General features: G+C 52.2%; 8 protein-coding genes across 8 annotated transcripts; 1 reads left to right on the forward strand and 7 right to left on the reverse strand.

Moving 5' to 3' along the window:
* Positions 1-13: 13 nt before the first annotated feature.
* Positions 14-2980, forward strand: PtrM4_084240 (CDC9, ATP-dependent DNA ligase; the record flags this gene model as incomplete). The annotated part of the gene is made up of 1 exon (XM_001940279.1): positions 14-2980. One exon carries the CDS (start codon positions 14-16, stop codon positions 2978-2980), a length of 2967 nt encoding a protein of 988 aa, XP_001940314.1.
* Positions 2981-4941: 1961 nt separating this feature from the next.
* Positions 4942-6772, reverse strand: PtrM4_084250 (Monoamine oxidase; the record flags this gene model as incomplete). Its single annotated transcript, XM_001940277.1, has 3 exons — positions 4942-6346; positions 6403-6440; positions 6494-6772. The coding sequence occupies 3 exons, from the start codon at positions 6770-6772 to the stop codon at positions 4942-4944; spliced, it is 1722 nt and encodes a 573-aa protein (XP_001940312.1).
* Positions 6773-7496: 724 nt separating this feature from the next.
* PtrM4_084260 (APC-basic multi-domain protein) lies at positions 7497-8742 on the reverse strand (the record flags this gene model as incomplete). The annotated part of the gene is made up of 4 exons (XM_001940276.1): positions 7497-7636; positions 7691-8308; positions 8371-8502; positions 8556-8742. 4 exons carry the CDS (start codon positions 8740-8742, stop codon positions 7497-7499), a joined length of 1077 nt encoding a protein of 358 aa, XP_001940311.1.
* A 687-nt stretch (positions 8743-9429) lies between these two features.
* PtrM4_084270 (uncharacterized protein) lies at positions 9430-9882 on the reverse strand (the record flags this gene model as incomplete). Its single annotated transcript, XM_066106617.1, has 1 exon — positions 9430-9882. One exon carries the CDS (start codon positions 9880-9882, stop codon positions 9430-9432), a length of 453 nt encoding a protein of 150 aa, XP_065963555.1.
* A 142-nt stretch (positions 9883-10024) lies between these two features.
* PtrM4_084280 (uncharacterized protein) lies at positions 10025-11770 on the reverse strand (the record flags this gene model as incomplete). Its single annotated transcript, XM_066106618.1, has 9 exons — positions 10025-10199; positions 10259-10341; positions 10396-10550; positions 10604-10652; positions 10730-10810; positions 10861-10944; positions 11000-11089; positions 11142-11453; positions 11558-11770. The coding sequence occupies 9 exons, from the start codon at positions 11768-11770 to the stop codon at positions 10025-10027; spliced, it is 1242 nt and encodes a 413-aa protein (XP_065963556.1).
* A 513-nt stretch (positions 11771-12283) lies between these two features.
* On the reverse strand, positions 12284-13132 carry PtrM4_084290 (uncharacterized protein; the record flags this gene model as incomplete). Its single annotated transcript, XM_066106619.1, has 1 exon — positions 12284-13132. The coding sequence occupies one exon, from the start codon at positions 13130-13132 to the stop codon at positions 12284-12286; it is 849 nt and encodes a 282-aa protein (XP_065963557.1).
* A 1090-nt stretch (positions 13133-14222) lies between these two features.
* PtrM4_084300 (uncharacterized protein) lies at positions 14223-19696 on the reverse strand (the record flags this gene model as incomplete). The annotated part of the gene is made up of 5 exons (XM_066106620.1): positions 14223-17032; positions 17083-17883; positions 18036-18794; positions 18842-19226; positions 19265-19696. 5 exons carry the CDS (start codon positions 19694-19696, stop codon positions 14223-14225), a joined length of 5187 nt encoding a protein of 1728 aa, XP_065963558.1.
* Positions 19697-19808: 112 nt separating this feature from the next.
* Positions 19809-21016, reverse strand: PtrM4_084310 (uncharacterized protein; the record flags this gene model as incomplete). The annotated part of the gene is made up of 2 exons (XM_066106621.1): positions 19809-20418; positions 20457-21016. The coding sequence occupies 2 exons, from the start codon at positions 21014-21016 to the stop codon at positions 19809-19811; spliced, it is 1170 nt and encodes a 389-aa protein (XP_065963559.1).
* Positions 21017-21058: the final 42 nt, after the last annotated feature.

Below are 21058 nucleotides of genomic sequence, written 5' to 3' on the forward strand. Positions count from 1 at the left end.
CAATGCCCTCAACATGGCAGAAGATACCCCAATGCCCGATGCGGACGCGATTAAGGAGAATACTCTCATGTACGGCCATGATGACGACCTCGATGATAAATACCCGACCAGGCCAATAAACCTACACAAAACATTGCCGTTCCACACACTATTCACTGACCTCTTCAATCCGCTCATGGAGACGCAGAAGAAGAAGCAGTCAGTGGGGGCTCGTCGGCGAGTTGGTCCACACGGACACGCCAACATGTCACCCCATGAAGCCAAGCGGAACATCATTGAAAGGTTCATCGCAAATTGGCGGAAACAGGTCGGCAACGACTTCTACCCGGCAATGCGACTCATCATACCCGAGAAAGACCGTGATCGCCCCATGTACGGCCTGAAAGAGAAGGCAATTGCAAAGGTGTTGATCAAACTCACCAGAATCGGCAAGGACTCGGATGATGCCAAACACATGCTCAATTGGAAACTGCCTGGACAACTCAACAAGGCCTCAGCTTCCACAGCAGGTGACTTTGCAGGGAGGTGCTATGAGATTCTGTCAACGCGACAACTCAAAACCGTGTACAGCGACATGACAATCGCGGAGGTCAACAATGCACTGGATAAGCTGTCGCAAGTTGGTGCCGAAGATGAGCAGGTCAAGATTTTCCAGAGATTCTATCGGAGGATGAATGCTGAAGAGATGACTTGGCTGATCCGCATGATTTTGCGTCAGATGAAGATTGGTGCGACGGAGAAGACGTTTCTCGACATATGGCATCCAGATGCAGAAACACTCTTCAACATATCATCAAACCTCCGACGTGTGTGTTGGGAGCTCTTCGACACTAAGCTTCGATTAGAAGGCGAAGACACTGGTCTCAGTCTGATGCAGTGTTTTCAACCACAGTTGGCTCAGTTCCAAGACAAGGTTGGCTCTTTCGAAAAGCTTGTCACGAGATTCAAGGGAGACGAGAATGATGATACCTTCTGGATTGAGGAGAAGCTCGACGGGGAGAGAATGCAGCTACATATGATGGAGGATCCAGATGCCCCAGGCGGGAAATCGTTCGGCTTCTGGTCACGCAAGGCAAAGGACTACGCATATTTATATGGTCGACATTTTGACGGCGACGAGGCTGGTGCACTGACACGCTTCATCACCGATGCGTTCGGGGAGAATGTCAGGAACATCATCTTGGACGGCGAAATGATCACATGGGATATGGAGACTGACCATATTGTTGGCTTTGGCACACTCAAAACGGCAGCCTTGTCTGAAAAGGAGAACAAAACGAACAAAAATACTGGCCAACGGCCGCTGTTCCGAGTATTTGACTGCGTATATCTCAACGACAAACTACTCACACAGTATACATTACGTGATCGCCGGCGTGCTCTCGAAAGTGCTGTCAAAGGTGTGCCTCGAAGATTGGAAGTTCATCCATACATTGAAGCACGCTCGCATACCGAGATTGAGCCAGCATTGCGCAAGGTCATCGCGGAATCCTCCGAAGGCCTTGTACTCAAGAACCCCCGTTCAATGTACTGCCTCAGCCAGCGCAACAACGACTGGATGAAGGTCAAGCCAGAATATATGTCAGAGTTTGGTGAATCGCTCGATTGTGTAGTTGTCGGCGGATACTTCGGATCTGGTCATCGCGGCGGTGTGCACTCATCCTTCCTATGCGCATTACTAACAGACAAGGACGCAAAGCCGGGTGATCCGAAATACGAGCATTGTTGGTCATTTTTTAAAGTCGGGGGCGGATTCAGTCGCGAGGACTATGCTGCCATACGAGGCCGAACAGAAGGAAAATGGCACAATTGGGATCGTCGACGACCACCTCTCTTCATCGAGCTGGGCGGCCATGAACAAAATCGTCAACACGAGCGGCCAGACCAATGGATTCGACCGAGCGAATCAGTGGTCCTAGAATGTAAAGCCGCCAGCGTAGAAAGCAGCGACAAGTTCCGCTCCACGCTAACCCTCCGCTTCCCACGTTTCAAGCTCCTCCGCGTAGACAAGCGCTGGGACCAAGCACTCTCAGTCCAAGAATTCCTCGATGTCAAATCCCGAGCAGAGAAAGAGAAGTCGGAGAAAGAGAAAGAGTTCAAAATTGAACAGTCCCGTCGCAAAAAAGCTCGCACAGCTAAGAAACCGCTTACCGTAGTTAGCGACGATGCAATTAAAACCCCTTACGCAGGCCCAGCATCCAAAGTCTTCGAAGGCCTAGCCTTTTACATAATGACCGAGCAAGTCTACCCAACCAAGAAATCAAAAGCAGACCTGGAAGCACTCGTTAAAGCAAATGGGGGAAGACTTGTCCAGCGCGATTCCACGGCCAAAGACCTTGTCATCGTTGCAGACAAGCGACTCATCAAAGTTGCTTCTCTTGAGAAGCGTGGCACGAATAATGTTGTCAAGCCAGCTTGGCTACAGGACTGCATAATGCAAAACGAACGAGATGCTGGGGCACCTCCTTACCTCCTCCCTTTTGAACCTAACAGACACATGTACTACCTGCATGACGATGACCAAATGGACTACGAAGCCAATCTTGATGATAACGGGGACTCGTATGCACGCGATATCGCTGATATGGAGGAAATGCGGAGCTTGCTGGATGGGATGGAAACCCCGAAGACTACATTTAGTCGAGATGGGTTTTTAGAGCAACTTGAGGGGCATGGGGAGGACTTTTCGCAGTTCAAAACGTACATGTTTCGGAACGTCAAGGTGAAGTTCTCTGCGGAAGTGGGGTTGGAGCTGAGAGCAAAACTAGCAAAGAACTATGTGAGGTTTGGAGGCGGGCAGATTGTAGGTGATGGAGATGAAGAGGATGTAACGCATGTTGTTGTAGCAGATGGACAAACTTCGGCAGCAAAGGGGAAAGCGAAGGTCAGTGGCCTTGCCCGCGTAGTCGGATTGGGATGGATCGAAAAGTGCTGGGAAGAAGGGACTCGTGTCGACGAGGAGAGATTTCAATGGGGTTGAAACATCTTCTCCATGACACGGAACTTGGCACGCGATAACGCGTCGGTTGATGTATAAAAGTTGACGATAATCATGAGAGCGATAACGAATACAATGTTGACTTTACGACCCATGCCCCAAAATCATACCTCACTTATCATCTTTCGCCTCAAGTTTGCGAGCGCAATGCCAGCACAATCAGGATAAACATAGCATGTTACACAAACATTGTGTTCTCTAATGCCCTGTCACTCCCCGTACCTTTCAGCCAAGACGCCAAACAACCCTGGCGCCCGCCTGCCCAGCCCCACTGAAACCCTTGGAACCCCCACAAACACCGTCTAACCCTACCTCAAGTTCCGCGCTCACATCTCTGCACCCACTTATCCAGAAACAATCCCTGCCTTCCGCCACAATCAACACAATTTCCCCTCGTTTCTAAATGCGCTTACTTTCCTGCCGTTACTAGTTACCTCGGAAGCGGGGTGACTAGCCCCAATGGAGATTAAAACCGCCTCTTTGTGGCATATACACCGAGAGGTGATATAGGGTGGACGAATGTGATTCGTTGGGAGGAAGATGTGGTGGTGAGGGTTGGGGTGCGCGTGCCAATACTATCGCTTGCTATACTGCTACATCGCCGAGTGCGCCGCGTCGGGTATGGAAACAGTCATTGGGAGGGTAGGTTGTTATCCTTTGGATATCGATACATGTGAGGTTCAGGTACCTGGGATTTCCAGTCTTTTCTTCCTTTCATCTCGCAGCTTCAGTACGTTGTCATCATTACAACCTTTACTATACGACATCTACAGACCCACCAATGCCACCCTTACCCCACCCCCTCGCAACCCTCCTTTCAATTCTTCTTTCTCTCACCCTCCTACTCTCATTCTACATCTACCAATCCCCCACTTCCCTCACCTTCACCACACCGCACCTTCAAACCACAAACGGCATCCCGGGCCTCACTTTCTCCCTCAGCCAAATATCCACCTCCCCACCAGCCCTCCTCGTCACCCTGCAAAATAACCACCCAGAAACCACCTATACGCTCCTCAAATGGGCCACACCCCTCGATGCCTCGGCGCTAGACACAGGCGTCTTCAGTATAACAACGGCAGACGGGAAGGCTGTAGAACAAGTTGTTCGAAGAATCACGCGTAAGATGCCGCCGCCGCCGAACCAAATTGTGGAGCTTGCGCCAGGCAGGAACGTGAGCAGGGAAGTTTTGTTTGATAAGAGCGCGGCGGTGGTAACGGGCATGGGAAAGTATAGGGTTGAAGCTAAAGGGGTATGGAAAGGGGGGTGGGCGAGAAATAGGGCGGAGATTACGACGAAGGATTTGTGGGCGTTTGGTGAGAGTGAGTTCGCGGGCTCGAGATTTGTGATAGATGGTGTTGAGATGATTGTGGAATGAGGTGGGAACTGGTGTTGGAGTAATTGATCGAACGAACAACCAAACGACCACCACAACAAGCAACCAAGCAGCCAGCCAAGCGATAGAATCCTATGTTGGCCGCTTTCTCAAACCTTACAGAAGGCGGAGTACCCATCTCACACGCTTCGAGGAGAGATATGAAGCGTACCAGCCTACTCAAATCTGCTATCGGAACCCGATCCATCCTTGGCGTACCAAACTGAAGAACCATCGATTACATGATTTAACGAGAGCTCTACCGAGCCTTTTCCCTCTTACCTATCGGAACCCGAAAACAGCGGCCAGTGCATACCCGAGCTATACCGAGCGCTATATTGCCCGCCGACAGCTTGCGGTATATCAGGGCAACCAAAGGTCTACGCTGTTGCGAAAGCACTGTCGCGGGGAGTAAAGTAGCGTAGATCCAAGTGGAATAGTAAAAGGGCAAGGACAAGGGACGCGAGAGGACTTTGACAGATATCTATTTAAGAAGTACAGAAAACATTCACTCAACTGAGACAACAATAACATCTATACCCCCAACCTATCTCTCCCATCTATATCTCTAAACGCCACTCATCGTCCCTTCCCCCTCCATACCCCCTAGCCCATACGCCATGCCCACCTTCTTCCCCACCCCCTCCCCACTCCACCAAGCCCCCGTCACAGTCCCAAGTGCCACAAACGGCGCACACGCCTCCCCCGCCATCCACACTCCCCTCTCAGGCACCCCTTTCCTCAGCACTTCAACATCCCCATCCCCCTCCTGCAATCCAGTCTGGAAATTGCAATAACTGCCCCAACCCGCCATCTCGTCGTTCGCCCACGCTGTCGCCAGCACAGCGCTAGGAACACAATCTGCGCTGGAAGCAGAGTAGTTGGGTAAGAGTGAGTAGTAGGGGTGGAAGAAGGCTGTTAGCAGGGAGTTGTGTTGAGTGGTGGGCATGGTGGATAGGAGGTAGGCGAGATGTTGGCTTGTGGGACCGTGGGTGTAGAAGAGCAGGGTTGGGTGAGCGGTGTTGTCGGGGAGGGCGGCGAGGTTGACGGCTTCTTGGTTCCAGGCTTCTTGGTTGGTTTGGGTGGCATACGTGGGGTGCAGCCAGTGTGTGAAGCCTGGGTAGTGGGTAGTTGTTGAGGCGGAAGCGAGTTGATGGAGGGGTGCTGTTGTTGCTGTGATGTTTGGGGCTGGTTGGGAGGAGGGGGATATGGTTGTTGTTGAGGAGGACAAGGTTGATACGTTCCAAAAAGCGGTTGGGAAGGTGATGTACACTTTATCCAAATGACCGTATCCTAGATTTTGAATAGCTTGTTGCAGGCGTGGCGGTAATGCTGGTTCGAAAGCGGAGGTACTTCTTTTGAGCCAGCCTAGTGGTGCTGTCATGACTACTTCGTCGAATGTCATACTTCCCTTACCGTCGATCTCAACTGTTACACTGATGTTTCCACTTTCCTCGCGCGAGGTTATCTTGTTTACTTTGTGCTCGAATCGTATCTCTGCTCCTTTGAGAGCTGGCTCGGCGATCTTTCGGAGAATCTTTTCGTAGGTGGATGCGACAAAGAGGTTTTCGCCGTCGATGCATTCTTCAAGCCAGAAAAACTTTAGACTTTGCGTTTGGATTGGCGAGCCGACGAAGGCGCCCCACATCTCGGCCATCTGGAGGATGGTTTGTTGCTTTTGTTTTGCTTCGTCGTTCTGGTCTGGGAACATCTTTTCGACTTGCTCTTCGAAATAGTTGTACAAGCTCTTCTCTGCGGGTATGTTGGCGGAGTCCTCGTTCGAATGCTTCATTGCTTGCTCGATGATTGACCAGACATGTTCTGTATTCTTTTCTGCGTCTTCATCAGGCATGTGGTTTCCTAGGTTGTCGAAGACGGATTGCCGTCCATCCCAATTCATGGTAATCGTTTTCGTTTCCTTGGCGAGGTCTAATATAGGGTTGTCATCGGTGCCATGTATCCAATTTGGGCCTCTGTATGCTTTATCAGCTCATTTGACATGTTGCAGGTCCAATGAAGGTGGACTCACAAATCGACTAGGTGGCCTAACGCGTTACTTTGACATAACTACTCCTCATTAGCATTCGTGCAAGAGTTGGGTTATTTTTCTTGGTACCCACCCTCCCGCCAACCCTATTCCTCCCCTCAAGTATCGTAACCTTGATACCCTGCTTCAACAACACATCCGCACATCTCAACCCGGCGACACCAGCGCCGATCACACAAACATGCGGGATCTTGCCCGCCGCTCTTCGTAGCATATTTGCTTCATCCATATAGCCTTGGCGATGCGGGGAGCCGGATAGATCCCTCGATAGACGAGTATCCCGTTCTGGTGTAATCCTATTGCTAGAACTGTCAGCTCTTCGAGCCGTATTCTCGTTGCCGATATTTCCCATGTTCGTGCTGTGTGTACGTGTGTATGCCCTAAATAGTTGACTTGGGGAAAGGTAGTAGCAGGAAGAAGGTGGATTCAGAATATGGGAACGTTAGGCGATGACAGAGGACCAATATAGTCAGGCTTATTCCATACGAAGCAAGATAATACGGTCTCTTCCTGGCTAGAACACATCAGGCATCACGCGCTAGACGTGACCCATGGTTCGTGGTGCTAGCGGGATCTAAGGTTGAGGGAAGGAAACCAACCGGCATAAAAAGGTACGAAGGAATGAACGTAATCTATTTGGATGGCGCAGCAAGCAAGGAGGCTCAGCAAACCAGCGCGTGAATAGCCGTCGACGTATCTAAAGAATGCTTTTGATGGACGATCAAGTGGGGGAGTGTAGTCGCGTGACGAGTGACTCACGTTAATCCACACAGGATCGAAGAAATGCAAACGTGATGCGGTTGGGCGGTAAGTGAGGCGTGTGATAAGAGCAAGTCTTGTAGGCTGACATGTTCGCAGGTCAGATTACCGAAGATACGCTAAGTTTAGGGTCTGCCACGAGCAAGGATCATGACGCTCATTGGATGCATCACTTTTGCGGATTTGAACTAAACTCATTAGATTATCATCTGCAGAGACTATATTACGAGCGTCGTTCTCGCATGTCCTGTTATTCCCGTGGTATCATATCTCGTCTGTCATCAATCATCGTTCCCTGCGCGACACAAAGCAAGCGCTTATTTGTCCTTGCCAATGTGAAGCTTGTTCTTCATCTTCTCCTTGAGGTGTGACATCTTGCTGCCCTTCTCTTCGTTGCTAGGGGAGGATGCCAAGTCGTTGGACTCGGACTTGCGACCAACTGCCGGCTCAGTCAAACCTGCAACACCATCAGCACTGCCCAGAATGTGTCCGGCTTCGTTTGTAAACGTACCCTTGGACTCTCCAGGAGAGGCAGCGTTCTGCTTAGCAGCAGCAGCCTCGTAGTTACTCTTGTCAGAGGGCACACCAGTTGATGTCCACTCCGGGGTATCCCGGTTGTCAGATTCCTTCTCTGCCTCTGTCTTGGTGTCTACGATGACACCAGCTCCGGAAGTCTTGGGCTCCGAGCCAGAGTATATGCCTGAAGAAGCTGTCACTGAGTCGGGCGCGGAGGTCTTGATAGCGGGGTCGAGGCTGGTAGTCGTGGCAGCTGAATCAGGAACCGCAGGAGTGACATCGGTAGGAGCAACAGGGCCAGCTCCTGGAGCGCCTGAACGAGTGATGTCATCAAGCGGAGTGTCCTTCCAGAGCTTATCAGTCACTCCAGCCTTATCTGTGATGGCCGTGGTCGTGGGCGCAGACGGAGTGGCAGCGGTGTTGGAAGTAGCAGCGTCGGGGTTGAGGGGTACGATGGGCATGCCTGCGTAGGATGGGTCCTGGCTGTTCGAGTAGATTTTTGGGTCTCCTGTCGACTGGATCTCGGTCTCGGTCGGTCCCTTTGTGACAGGGTCGAGCTTCAGGAACTCATCTGAGCTGGATGTCTTCTCGGTCGCCTGCTCGGTCGCCTTGGCTTTGGGTTGTGTTAGTATACTAAAACAGTCATGAGACATCTGGAGATAATGGGACACTCACCATCGTTGCCCTGGTCGAACGGCTCTGTTACGGTACCCTTGCCAAGTTCCCCAGACAGAGGCTCCTTGCCCAGCGGTTCATTACTGGTGTAGTCAAGAAAGGTGCCCTTGTCGGCAGTTGCTAGAGGAGTCGCTGCGAAGTGGAGTCAGTCTGTGATACGCAACGGATGGAATTGTCAAGCTCACCAGCATTGCCTTGGTCGAATGGCTGAGTCGCAGTACCCAAGCCCTGCTCGCCCGAAATAGGCTCCTTGCCGGCAGTCTCGTTGTTCTTGGTCTGGTCGACAGTCTCGTCGGCCTTAGTCTGGTCGCCGTAGATGAGCTTCGAGGCAGTCGAGGCAGCGTTGCTCGCAAGGTTGGTGATTGTCTCCATGTTAGTGGCAGTCTTTTGCTAGTCAATTGCGATGACAAGGAGGTGTAAAGTGGGGAGAAGTAGAGTCTGGGGTGTATGTGTCGATTCAAAGTGGTTGCAATCTATGTTATGAAGGCATGCGGGCAGTGACGTAGCTATGTGCCTGCGTTTGTCCCTGTTCTCAGACCAAGCCACAGCCCGTGTTTGCGGGACGCGAACACCAACGGATTAGGCTACAATGAAAGCCGAAGCGGGGCACGGTTCGCCTGTACCTTGATTCAATGCCAGTGAGATTGAGGCGGTCGTCGATGAAGGGGGTGCATGGCGGCACAGCGCGACGGGCTCCAGGGCGGCAACGGGCAGCGCACTCTACTTTCACGTGTTACTCTTAATCAATCAACAAAAAGGGTTCTAGGGGTCGCTGTTCGCCATCGCGAGTAGCGCTGTGTGGACGTTCGGAACCTGCGTCTCTGCCGTCTAGCTGATGCATTGAGAGGATGCGGCTGGGCTTACGTCACACTGCAAACATATCAAACATCAGCCCCAAATTCGAATACGCGTTCTGTTTTAGGTTTTACCCGGCGGCTTCACGCGCATCTGTTGTTTTGATGAGGCAACTCGTCAACACATGTTCAGGATGGCTCAGCTACATGTATTGTTCGCTCAAGATATCGATGAGCGCGATAATGCGCGATTCAAGACGTGCTACTATGCATCGCTATCGTCCGGCTGATTCTCTGCTACCATTAGATTCCACCCTTCCATCCTGTCTAGCCATTCAACTTCCTCAAAGTACCCCGCGCGCGCCGCTTCCCAGCCCCCGTCCGGCTCTTCGAAGTTGCTGAGAGCGAAGACTTGGCTGACACTAGCAGGCCATTCGCCTTGATGGTCGCGCAAAATCTCTTCTATATTCCACACCTCGCCCATGTCCGCCCCGAATCTTGCGGGAACATCGCCGCGTATCATGGACTTCATTAGGTCGACGAAGTCTTCTGCTATACCATCCCTCCAACACTGCAACTCTTCTCCTTCTCGGCGAGCCAGCTCCTCCGCACCGTCATGCCAAATAGCGACTCTTATCATGGCGTCGCAAAGTTGCTGGCTGGCTTCTTTGCTAGGGCCGTGTAGAACCAAGGAGAAGGAGTCGGGCAGCATGCCCATGGCACGGAGATACTTTGTTTCACAGATCCATTCAGCAACGTTCTGCACAATGTATCGGACGTCGGCATTGAATCAGTCACTCCTTGGGATAAAGACCGTTCTCCAGACGTCGACCCGTCGCTCTACTCGAAGTTGCGGGTTCTCAACGCAGAATGGTACGAGACCTCCTGCATGAGTTTGCGGAAGGCATACGCTTGTGTGGTCCAAACGTACCAGAAGCATTAGGGAAGACGAAATCAATTCCAGCGTGTGGAAAGAAGCCCAAAAGAGAGTCAAAATCAGACCGGGACGAGCTATCAGCGACATCGAACGAGTGACTATTAGATAGATGTTAGCATGCGCTACACGAGCGGATTGCCAAAGTGTGTTGACGTACAACTGCTTGGGGTATGCCTGGAGATCGTCCAGGACAAGGGTACGCAATGGGGATGGGGATGGGGTCGTCGTGTTGTGAACTGACTGCACATGGCGTTAGGTTTTGTTTTTATGAATTGATGAGCAGTGGAGACATACCTGATTCAGACAAGCCGAAGGGGACCACCGCGTCGTTTCTGTCGCAGCAGCGCAAGAACGTCGAAGCACTGCATAGGAAGCTGGGCCGGCAGAAGGTACCGGGAAAGGGACTGGCAAAACATAAGGTGGAATTCTTGGAGGAGCTGGAGGGTTGCCTGTGGTGTGTGAGAAAGGGAAGCTATGATCGTGATCGAGTGAGGTAACTTACGCGACAGTGAAGCATATGCTGCACATGGGCGAGAAGACGAAGCCGACCTCTTGAGAACTGTTAGACCATCCAAACCAATGCAAATGTGTAGAAGGGACGAGGAGCTGAGAAAGGATTCTAGCGTACCGTGAGGCATTCGGCAGTGCCGCAATCGGTCGTGTCGCAATCGGTGAGTCGTTCGGCAATGTTGTGAGGCAATGGGCTGACCTAGAATTGTGTTAGAGCCGGTTGTATCGTCCGAGTAAGGTCGTCCTTACGGGTATCAGGTATCGCCGGGGGTCATGAGCCGCGGGGGGTATCGTGGGTTCGAGGTGTCTTCTGTAGTGCGCATCGTTGCAATCCTGCGAAGTTAGTAAGCCTAGAGCTTAGAGATAGCGAGAGGGGGGGATGTCGTACGAGCTTGTGCTGCCCGTGAGCGTTCAATGTGGTGATGTCGTGATGATGGCAATGGTGGTGAAACGCGTTGGGGATGGCGACGCTTGCGGCCTACTAGAACGGCATAAATTAGCAACGATGACATGACCGGACATGACCGGACGGGACCGCGAAACTTACGCGTGGGCTTGGCGGCTGAGTCGGCATCATGTTCACTGGGCAACTGGACCGGATCGGCATCCGGATCCAGCGCCGAGAGGTAGTGTAGCATCCAGTCTGTAACAACGAGACCAAGGTAATTAGTTGCCCATTTGGCTGCAATCGCTCCGTCGTGTGTAAGCCAGCGATAGAAGTCGTTGTGGCCAGTGTCCTCAATAATTTGTCGACGAGCGGCGCTCAGGTGTGGGCATCGAGTGAAGAGGTGGTAGACGGTCTGCCATAGAGCACCACAAGGGCATCCAGGGTGGTAGGTAGTCTGATGATGACAATATGTTAGCAGATATACATTCAAATTGCGCAACGGCAGACGAGGATTGAGGGGCGAGAGGGAATGAGAAAACGACAGGATGGAAGACGTACCGAACAGATTCTGAACATGTAGGCAGCGACTCGAACGGTTTCGATCTTCAGTCTAACAAGATTAATAGCTTCCACGCGTGTAAGGCCCTTGTGTACTGCAAACACATCGGTACCCCATAGCTCTGTGTACGTTGTCCGAACCCTATACGTGTAAGTAGCACATTTAGCAACCCAAAGAGCCTTCACCTCCGCGTCAGCCTTCTCATTCGCCATCTGCTTAAGCTTAATAGACACGAGATCTTTAACAGATAGCATCGGTTGCTAACGTCGTTAGAGGTAGGTGTGTGTGCTCTAGTAGGCAGTGTTTGCAGACAAAGGCGGGGACTAAATGCATTGCATGTGTTCGAAGGCAGATTGTTTAGCAATTCCAGCGAGTTCGAGAGCACGAGTCCATCGGGCGTAAAAGGGATCAGGAACTTGTCGACAACCAAGGCGGCGGCGGTCGGGCAAAACGCTATTGTCAGAATCCGCCTTATCGTAGAATTACTAGTAAGCATCACAGATAGTCTTGTATACTGGTCTGATAGTCAATTTGGCGAGAGCCGCGCTTCGTAAACGTTCAATTTCGAGCAGAATGTTTCGCATCCGGAGTTCCTTGTATAAAACGAGAACTTCTGTCAGTCCATACAACTAACCAATGATTCGCAGAAACATATTTTGGTTTGTCTCCAGTTACTGCTGGTGTACCTTGGGAAGTAAGTCGAAATCGGCCCAGACCTAGAGGGCTTACGTCACCGCAGAAAATACGACGCTCCTATAGAGTTGCGTGCCGACTTCCATTGGTGGGCCAAACTTCGGCCCAAACAAACGTTTGAATGTTCGTGTTAGAGGTGCGACCTTCTTTTGCTGAATATGAGCCATGTGTGGCCCCCAATTCAACTTCGGATCTAACATGACTCCAAGAAACTTGAATTCCACGCCGAACTGATCTCCCGGGACGAAACCTGGTATAACGGGATACTTCCGCGAATTGGCTTCGGAGGGAACCGTCGAGAAATGCATGCAGTCAAACTTCTTCGTGTTGAACTCCATATTGTGATCCTTCGCCCACTGTTCACAGATGTCGTAGTCCGCCGATAACCGTATGCAGTTGTTTACAGCGGTATCGGAGACCTCCATGATTGTGAGATCGTCGGAAAAGGCCACGTGGAATCTAGAACCCTTTCCATTTCTTGGTTCAGCGAGTTTCTCAAGAAGTGGGGCGGTGTAGAAGAGGAACAAGAGGGGCGACAAAGGGCTACCTTGCGGGATTCCGAGATTGACCGCGTACCGGCGTTTGGAACTCCTGCCTGGCATCCTGATGGTGGTAGTGCGATCAGACAAAAATGAACGGATGAGGACGATAAGACCCTTGGGGACACTCTTCTCGTGGAGAATCTGGAGCAGTCGGGTCCGGTTCACTCGGTCGTAAGCCTTGCTCATGTCCAAACCGAGCAACGTAACCATCTTGCGTTTGAACCAAGCGGCGTGGATGATGGTCTCTGCATAGAGGAGAGCGTCACCCGTAGTGCGTCCAGCGAAAGCCATCTGAGTCTCAGGGATCATGTTGTGCTTGATTGCGATAGCAGTGAGCATCTTGCAAATCACGGATTCAAACATTTTCCCAATAGAGCACAGAAGCGCTATAGGTCTCCAGTTCTTGGGAAGGTTATATGGGCCCGATGGTTTGCGGAGAATGCAAGTCGTCGCATGCTTGAAATGAGCAGGATGATAACAATGCCTGAAACAAGCGTTGAAGAGTCGATGCAAATATGGAACGATACCCTCCCGACAGAGCTTCAGCAGGGCGTTGGGGATGCCGCCGTCTACTATCGATCTGACCTTGGGAATATCCCTGATCAGTTGGTCGACCTGGTTCAGAGTGATTTGATCACAAGTCGGCAAGTCTTCAGGATCGCAGTTGAAGGGAAGGTCGGGTACTGTTGCAGTTAATGCAGTCAATCAAAGTGTGTCCGCGCGAGGCAGTCATCAGTGTATTCGCTCTCTGTCTGTGTGTGTTGTCCTTGTCTGCTGGCCTTGCTACAAAGGCAGCAGCAGGGTCTATTTTACATGACGTATCACCATCACGTGACACACGTGAAACACGTGATCCGCTTCTCCTCATAACCGTCACAGGTACTGTGCGCTGTTTGATTTGGTCGGTAGGTACGAGGAGAATCGCCTCAGCAAGACAGTCACTCTTGGCATCAACATTGGTATGTTTGACGTTGGAGTCCTTCGGATCATTGACTGGTGGCATGTGTTGATGTTGATGTTGATTATGGTTTAACGCCCTATCTGTAACCTCCCATAGGGTATTCGGGCGGGTCCCGCCGTGGTCTTATAGTGCTGTCGCACTTGCCTCGTGGAACCTATTCCTAGGTGTTTTGTATCTAAGGGGAGTGATGTCCTGCCTATATACATGTTCGTGAAAAGGACTCCCGCCATTTGAAGCCGTTTTCCTACAATATTCTAGTATTTCGTGGCTTGCGCCTTTGATCGATGCAGTACAATAACTGCTTTTTAGAGAGAGAAACGAAAAAGTAACAAGAGGCAATTTAAGATACAATGAAAGTTTTAAAAGAGAGCGTGTGGGTTGTGGCATCTATGCGGCGTTTTGCCGCGAATCCTACACTGAATAATGCCAAGGAATTCAGCGGGTCTTTGTGAAATTCAAAAATAGAAATCACTCGTTATAGAAGGAGTTCGTTACCTTAACGAAGGTCTCGAACTCTTGTGGCTGGTCTATTAATTGCGCGAGGTACGCTAGGCCTTCCTGTCTTGTGCGAGGGGGCACGATGGGGCGTAGAGGCCACTTCTTGAAGTGTGTTGTGGCTCTCTTGCAGAACACTAGGTGTTCTGGCGTCTTGGGCCTGCCGCATAGGCATTTCGAGGTATCCTCGTGGTTGAATTTTCGGTGGTACCATTCAAAGTCGCCATGCGTTGAGCGTATCATAAGGACTTTCGCGAGTATCCTTCGGGGTAGCCATAGCGCTGCGGGCGTGCGCCTAGTATCGTATGGCAGCTGCCATTGCGTGTACCATGCTGATAGCCTACTGCTCTTATCCTGCCACCAAGTGTCCCTTGTATGTTCGAGGAGGCGGCGGCCTACTGTTCGTATACCGGATCTTGTGGGGGAGGCGGCCATGCCGTATGGCTGGTGCGGGTCTTTGGCCTCGCTGTCAGCCAGCTGGTCGGCGAGCTCGTTTCCAACAATCTTCATGTGTCCCGGCGCCCACCGCGTTTTCACGTTGTAGGCCTCCATAGCTCCATGGATTTGGAGGAACGCCCATTGGGAGGAGGTAGGGGCGGTTCCGCGTATGCCCCATATTACCGAAGTGCTGTCTATGCAAAGTACGATCTCCCTCTGGCTAGGCAGTGAGAGTTGTAGTGCGTGTTTGAGTCCTCTGCACGCGCCTATAGCCTCCGCATCGAAGACGTGGCTAAGGGCATTTAGTGAGCCTTGTCCAGTCGCCACGGCGGCCTGGCCCTGGTATATAGCGTACCCGTAAGTGACCACCCTTGTACCGTTGATTTGTTGTTCAGACCCGTCTGAGAAGACAGTGATTGTCTCTTGTCCAAGAGACTCCCACCAGATGGTGAAATTCTGGGCAGCAATGTCCTTTCCTTGCCCTTGCGTTGGATCCTGCCTCGACCCGTCTGAAAAGTGAGGGCTGGCTAGGACGTTTCGGGGTGTGGCGGGTAGCAGTTGTGCTACGCGCTGAACCTTCGATCTTGGTATCCGTCGGTTGCCCGCTGCGCGTCCTCGTATGACTAGTGGCAGTGTAGTTCTATTAGTAAGTGGGTGCTTGTCGTCTATTGTGCGTAGGTGAACTGCAAAGCGGAGCTTGGCCTCCTCTAGCGCCACCTGTGCCGACGGCATCGCAGCTTCTCTTAGCAGTACTGCGTTTGGTGTTGTCCTCCACGCAGGGAGGATTGCCTTCGTGGCTGCTATTAGTGCCTGATCTATCGTGGTTAGGTGCCAGCCTACCCTAGTGCTGACCGTGGGTTTACGGGAAACCCTTGCAATTCGTGGGTTCTTCGTCCTGCCCTCGTACCATGTTTCGGCTCCGTATAGTAGTATGGGCAGGATACATGTTATGGCTGCCTTGCGTAGCGATCCTGCTGGAGGGCCGTGGGCTGTGTTGGCGAGGCTCCGGAGATGGTTCGCTACTTTCCTAGCTTGCGCCGCCCTTTCTGCGACGTGCTTCTTGAAAGTTAGTCCCCTATCAAACCACACCCCAAGCCAGCGCAGCGCTGTCTGGCTTCCCCCCTGCGCAGGGGCTATAGGGTGAATTGTTTGATCTTCCAATTGGATTGGCGGCGCATGTAGTCCTTTCTGGCGCGTGAGGTGGATCAGCTCCCGTTTCTCTGGTGCAAACGTGATCTTGTTCGCAGCTCCCCATTCATTGATAGATTTGAGGTCCTCTGCTAGCAGTGCGACGTTCTCGTCTAAAGAGTGGGAGACCCGGTATAGGTTGATGTCGTCGGCATACCCGAACCGGAGTTTTCGGTCCTGGTTGAGTAGTTCAGCTAGGTATAGGGTGTATAGGACCGGTGATAGCGGCGATCCCTGCGGGGTGCCGCAGGCCACTCGATGTACAGGTGTAGTGACATTGCCTAGGCGTACTCGCACCCTCCTTTCCGACAGGAAGTTCTGGATAAATTTCCGGAGTAGGGGTGGCCACCCTTGTTGCCGCATTCGGTGTAGTAGCCTGTTTTTCAGTAGCGCGTCAAACGCCCCTTGGACGTCTAACGTGAGCATAGAGACATGCTCGTGTCTTGACCAAGCCATCTCCACGTCGTGTGTGAATGCGGTCGCCAGGTCCATCGCAGAGCGTTTTGGCAGCGCTCCACCGTGCTGTGGGCTTAGGATGTCAAAAGCCATAGCTGTGTGTGCTATGCGCCTTGCTATGATACGCTCGAGTCCCTTCCCTAGACAGGACGATAGGGCAATTGGTCTCATTGATCTGGGTGAGGACTTATCCTTCTTCCCGACTTTGGGTATCATGGCCACTTCTACCGTCTTCCAGGCGGCTGGGTAGTGGCCTTGTTCCATGCACGCCCGGTAGATGCCTAGCACTAGGTGTCTAATGTGTTCCCAGCATGCCTTTAGGAGTCGGACGGTCACCTGATCGGGTCCTGGGGAGGTGCTAGATACTCCAATCACGTAGCGTTCAGTCTCCTCCATCGATATGTATGTGTCCCATGGTAGTGGCGTGGTTTGCGGGTCGTTGTCAAGAGGCGGTGGTTCTAGGAGGTCGTCCTCCGCCGAAAAACGGTCGAGGATTGCCTCTCTAAGTGCCTCAGCTTTCTCGAGTGGTGCTGTGATTGTCCTACCTTCGATTACAAGTGGGGTGTCCCGTTGGTCGAATGATAGTTTATGCCAGCCTACTAGCTTGTATAGATCTTTGTCGTTATTACAGCCGTCTATGCGCTGCTGCCAGTACGTTCTCTTGGCTTTTCGTACCGTAGCTAGGAACGCACGGGTGGCTTCTGAGGGGGATTGGCCATAGTCCGACTTTTCCTGGATATGCCGCTTATACGCCACTCTACAGTCCTCTGTCCACCATGGGGCGGAGTGGCCTTTTTCTCTATTTGGTGTTCCGCCGCGTGCATTGCATCTCCTATAGCTTGGGTGATTCTAGCTATGCTTGCGTCGATTACGTCCGCTGGGGCGCTATTGCTAATTGGCTGTACGCCTACTGTGTAGAGTTGAACTAGCCCGGCAAACCTATCTATGTTTCTCTCGTGGACCCGGTAGTGATGCTGTTCTAGCACCGCTCTCCCTCGGCTTGGAAGGACAGTCACTAGGGTGAAATGGTCTGACCCTGTATACATATCTTCGCGGACTGTCGTTCTAGCGAAGGGTATATTTGAGAAGGATACGTCTAGCACGTGTCCCGCCCGATGTGTTGGGTTACCTGCCTCGCCGATGTAGGGTATGTCGTTCTGAGTGGCCCAGCGGGCGATCTCTGCCCCCCTATTGGCCGACGTGGAGCCGGGCTCAAAAAGTTCATGGCGGGCGTTTAAGTCACCCCCTATAAGGCAGTTACGGGGTGGCGTTAAAGCTGTGAGGTATTGAAATGTCGAGTCATTCTGTGGCTGCCTATAAACATTCAATATGCGGTAGCCGTTGGCCTCGATCCATAGCACATCCCGGCTGATGCGTGGGTGTATAAGAGTAGCCCTTATATTTGGGCTCTTACGGGTATAGGTGAGCACCCGTGGTCGGTCAGTTCCCCACGTTGTGGGGTTGTTCCAGCTTATCACTGGCGATATCATATGGAATCCTGGGTGTGTAGAGGTCCGGGTTCCAGTGAGAGTAAAGGGTTCTTGGATGCATACTATGTCTATGTCTGCTTCCCATGCACGTTCTAAGGCTGTAATGTGGCAAGGCGAGCTTCTGGCCACATTCACCCAGCATACCTGCATTTGTCTGTGTCGGTGTGGCGTGGTTTCGCCGGGTGAATTTGCGGGTTGTGCCCTCATTACGCACTAGATCCGAGGCTCATTTCAGTGTCAGCGTGCTCAGACGATGACGTATTAGGGTCTTGGTCAGCGGTGCTAGGCTGCACGCTTCTAGCAGACATTCGCGCTAGGTTGAGGTCTTGCGTAGTTGCAGCTGTTCTCTTAGACCTCCTAGTCCCTAGGGTGGTTGCGGGCTCTCTAACAGTGGCTGTGTTTAGGTTGTTTACGTCTTGTCGGCTTCTTTTACTTGCGTCCGTAGGTGTTCCCACAGGCTCAGTAGTATTAGCTATGTCGCCGTCCGTGATTTCAATGGAGGTTTCGACCGTGCTGCCTGTCTGTCTTCCTCTAGCTGGCTGCATTGCCTCAGAAGCACGGTCACCCGCCTCCCTAATGACTTTTAGTTCCCCTTTGTGGGTTGGATGAGTCGGCCGTTCGCCCTCGTTGGGGCTGCTGGGCACTTGTCGTGGGTTGCTGGAAATGGGCCGTGGCAGTTGGCGCACTTTGGTGTGTCTTTGCATTGTTCTCCGTGTGGTCCCTGGTGAGTTGCCGTTGTTTTGCTGCATGTCGTGCAGCGGGCTGGCCTTGTGCAGCGGCTGGTTTTGCAGTACCCTAGGCAGCCTGGGTCGTGCAGCATTGCAGGTGAGTTCTTCTTTATCTCGTGCGCGTAGTCGCCCGTCCCAAATAGGCGAAACGATCGTACGGGTCTGGTGAAAGATATAATCCAGGTTGTCCTTCCCTCCGTGGGTCCATGTCTGGAGGGCCGGCAGCTCGCCGGTTCGATCCCTGTCTGGGACAGAGCTTCGCTGACTATATCGTCTATTGTGGTGGGTATACTTTCCCCTGTGATAGTGCGGTATGAGCTTTCTACGCCCTGGACTGCATAGTTCACCCATCGTTCAGGTAGTCTTGCGCTCTCGCCCTCTACCGCTCGGATCATGAGTTCGCGATTCTCCTGCCCCATAAGCAGGGCCTTGATTTTGTCGTTGCGGGGCGTAATCGCCCAGCCAGTCTTGATATGTTTTGCCGTAGGTATGTCGGAGGGGGTAATTTCCTTAATCGCCTTTACAATAGCCATGCGGGCCGCAAATGGTGATGCCCGTTGGAGCCGAGCCTCCGCTCCAACCGCTATAAGGATACGGTTGTCAGTGTTTAGAGGTCGCCTAGGAGTTTGAGCTAGCTGCTTTGGGGCAGCCGTGGCCGCTTTCGTCGTAGCGGCCCCCTTGCTGGGGGGGTTGGATTTTTCAGGGTCCTAGCTACGTCCGCCCAGGAGCGGTGCGTAGTGTCAGAGTCGCTCCCTGAGTTTGGGGGCGTGATTAGGGGCGTGATTAGGGAGGTGTTAATAGCCCTTAGCACCTTCTGTTGAAGGTCCTTAGCCACACGGGCTCCGTCTGGGTCGGTGTACTTCCCAAGGCATCTGTCGACAGCTGTCGCTAGATCCGTTATGATGGAGTGGTGGAGGTTTGTAGCTTTTTGGGCTGCCTGAATCCGCTGGCGGACCGCTTCAGAGACAGCTTGATTGTAGGAGGTGGGCGCAGTGCTACCGATAGAAGGTTCAGCACGAGTATGTGCTCGCTGCCTCCTCTTGTTGCCGCGCAGGTCAGTATTAATAGGGCTCTCAGGCTCCTCTGATCGTGTATGGGGGGGTTGGGCACTCCGTGGCGCCCTCTCTGGAGTTTCTACATTAGCCATTCTAACCACCTCCGCGAGAGCAGAAAGCGGTTATTTAGCTGAGGTAGTTACAGGCCGCCGTGCCGTTAAAATGATGTAAAAATCGTATAATTTTATAAGGGTCCCAAATTCCTTAAAAGTTGGTGTTCGGTGCTGGTGGCATGTGTGCCGGCTCTCGAGTCTTCTCTCTGCGCAAGGCCTGACGGTACTTCTTGTAGGTGCCATCCAGGTTGGTAGTCAAACGAGCCATGTGATCGTTCCATTGGAGTTCCTTGTCAAGTGCCCAGAGCTTCTTCGCATTGCGCTCGATTTGTCTGAACTCACTCAGATAAGCCGGTGATTGACTGACGTTGGAACTTTTGGCACGACGTCTTACGGCTTTGAATGCCTCTTGAACGCTCGGTGACATGCGTGTGAAGCAAGCCTGAGTCGAAGGTAGAACCGGGATGGTTCCATTCACCTCCGCTAGGACTTCGATCAGCACGTTGATTGACTTGTCGAGCTGTGTGGTGGTGTTCAAAGGATCGGCCTCAAAAGACTTGAGGCGCTCTTTGACGTGTTTACAGAGCTGGGCTCCATTGGCGCTGTTATAGTCGCGTCTCTCGGAAAACACGCGATTAGGTGACATCTCAATATCGACCTGAGTAATGTAGTGATAACTACCGACATACTCAGGCAGCGTTTTTGTCGTGCATCGCTTGGCCAGGGTCGAGGTTGCAAATGCCAAATCGAGCGTACTCCATCTGTTGGGATCATTAGGCGTCGTCTCCCGGGCCCTGACGCCTCGCTAAGCAAACATAGCTCCAGTTCATATCTAAAGGCCTCATGCAGCGCTTTAGATTCCTTGGACTTTTGGTTTCTCACACGCCTGCCGCCCCACCATGGGTGCTTCATGTTGAAATCGCCCATCATCAAATGCTGACCCGGTCCTGACATGAGCTCCTTGAACCTGTCTGTGGGGATACTCTTGGACGTGACATTGTATATACAATGCATGTGTAGCCAATCGACGTCCGTGAGTAAAGAAAATGTTGTTATCATGTCGTCATGCTGGACCAACTCGTACGCAGATACGTCGAGATCATGCCGCACATAGATGCAGACACGGTGGGAGAATGCATGTTCTAGTACAAGCCGAAATCCCGGAGATGCAACCGCTGGTTTGAAGGTGTTCTTTCTGGCTGCTCTGCGAGCACTCGTGCCAGATTTGTTCGATGGGGTAGTCTTCTGGGTTTCGATGGGCTGCGAGGTGTTCGCAACGATGTCTTGCAGCATCAGAACGTCAACATTCTCTACCGCAGCCAAGAACAGAACCTTCTCCTGAACGCGTTGAGTTCCCATGAAGTTCTCGCTTCATACACGTAGGCGTGGCTGGGGTTTGCT

This window comes from Pyrenophora tritici-repentis, chromosome 3 (assembly GCF_003171515.1).
Source record: "Pyrenophora tritici-repentis strain M4 chromosome 3, whole genome shotgun sequence".
In the NCBI taxonomy this organism is placed as follows: Eukaryota; Fungi; Ascomycota; class Dothideomycetes; order Pleosporales; family Pleosporaceae; genus Pyrenophora; species Pyrenophora tritici-repentis.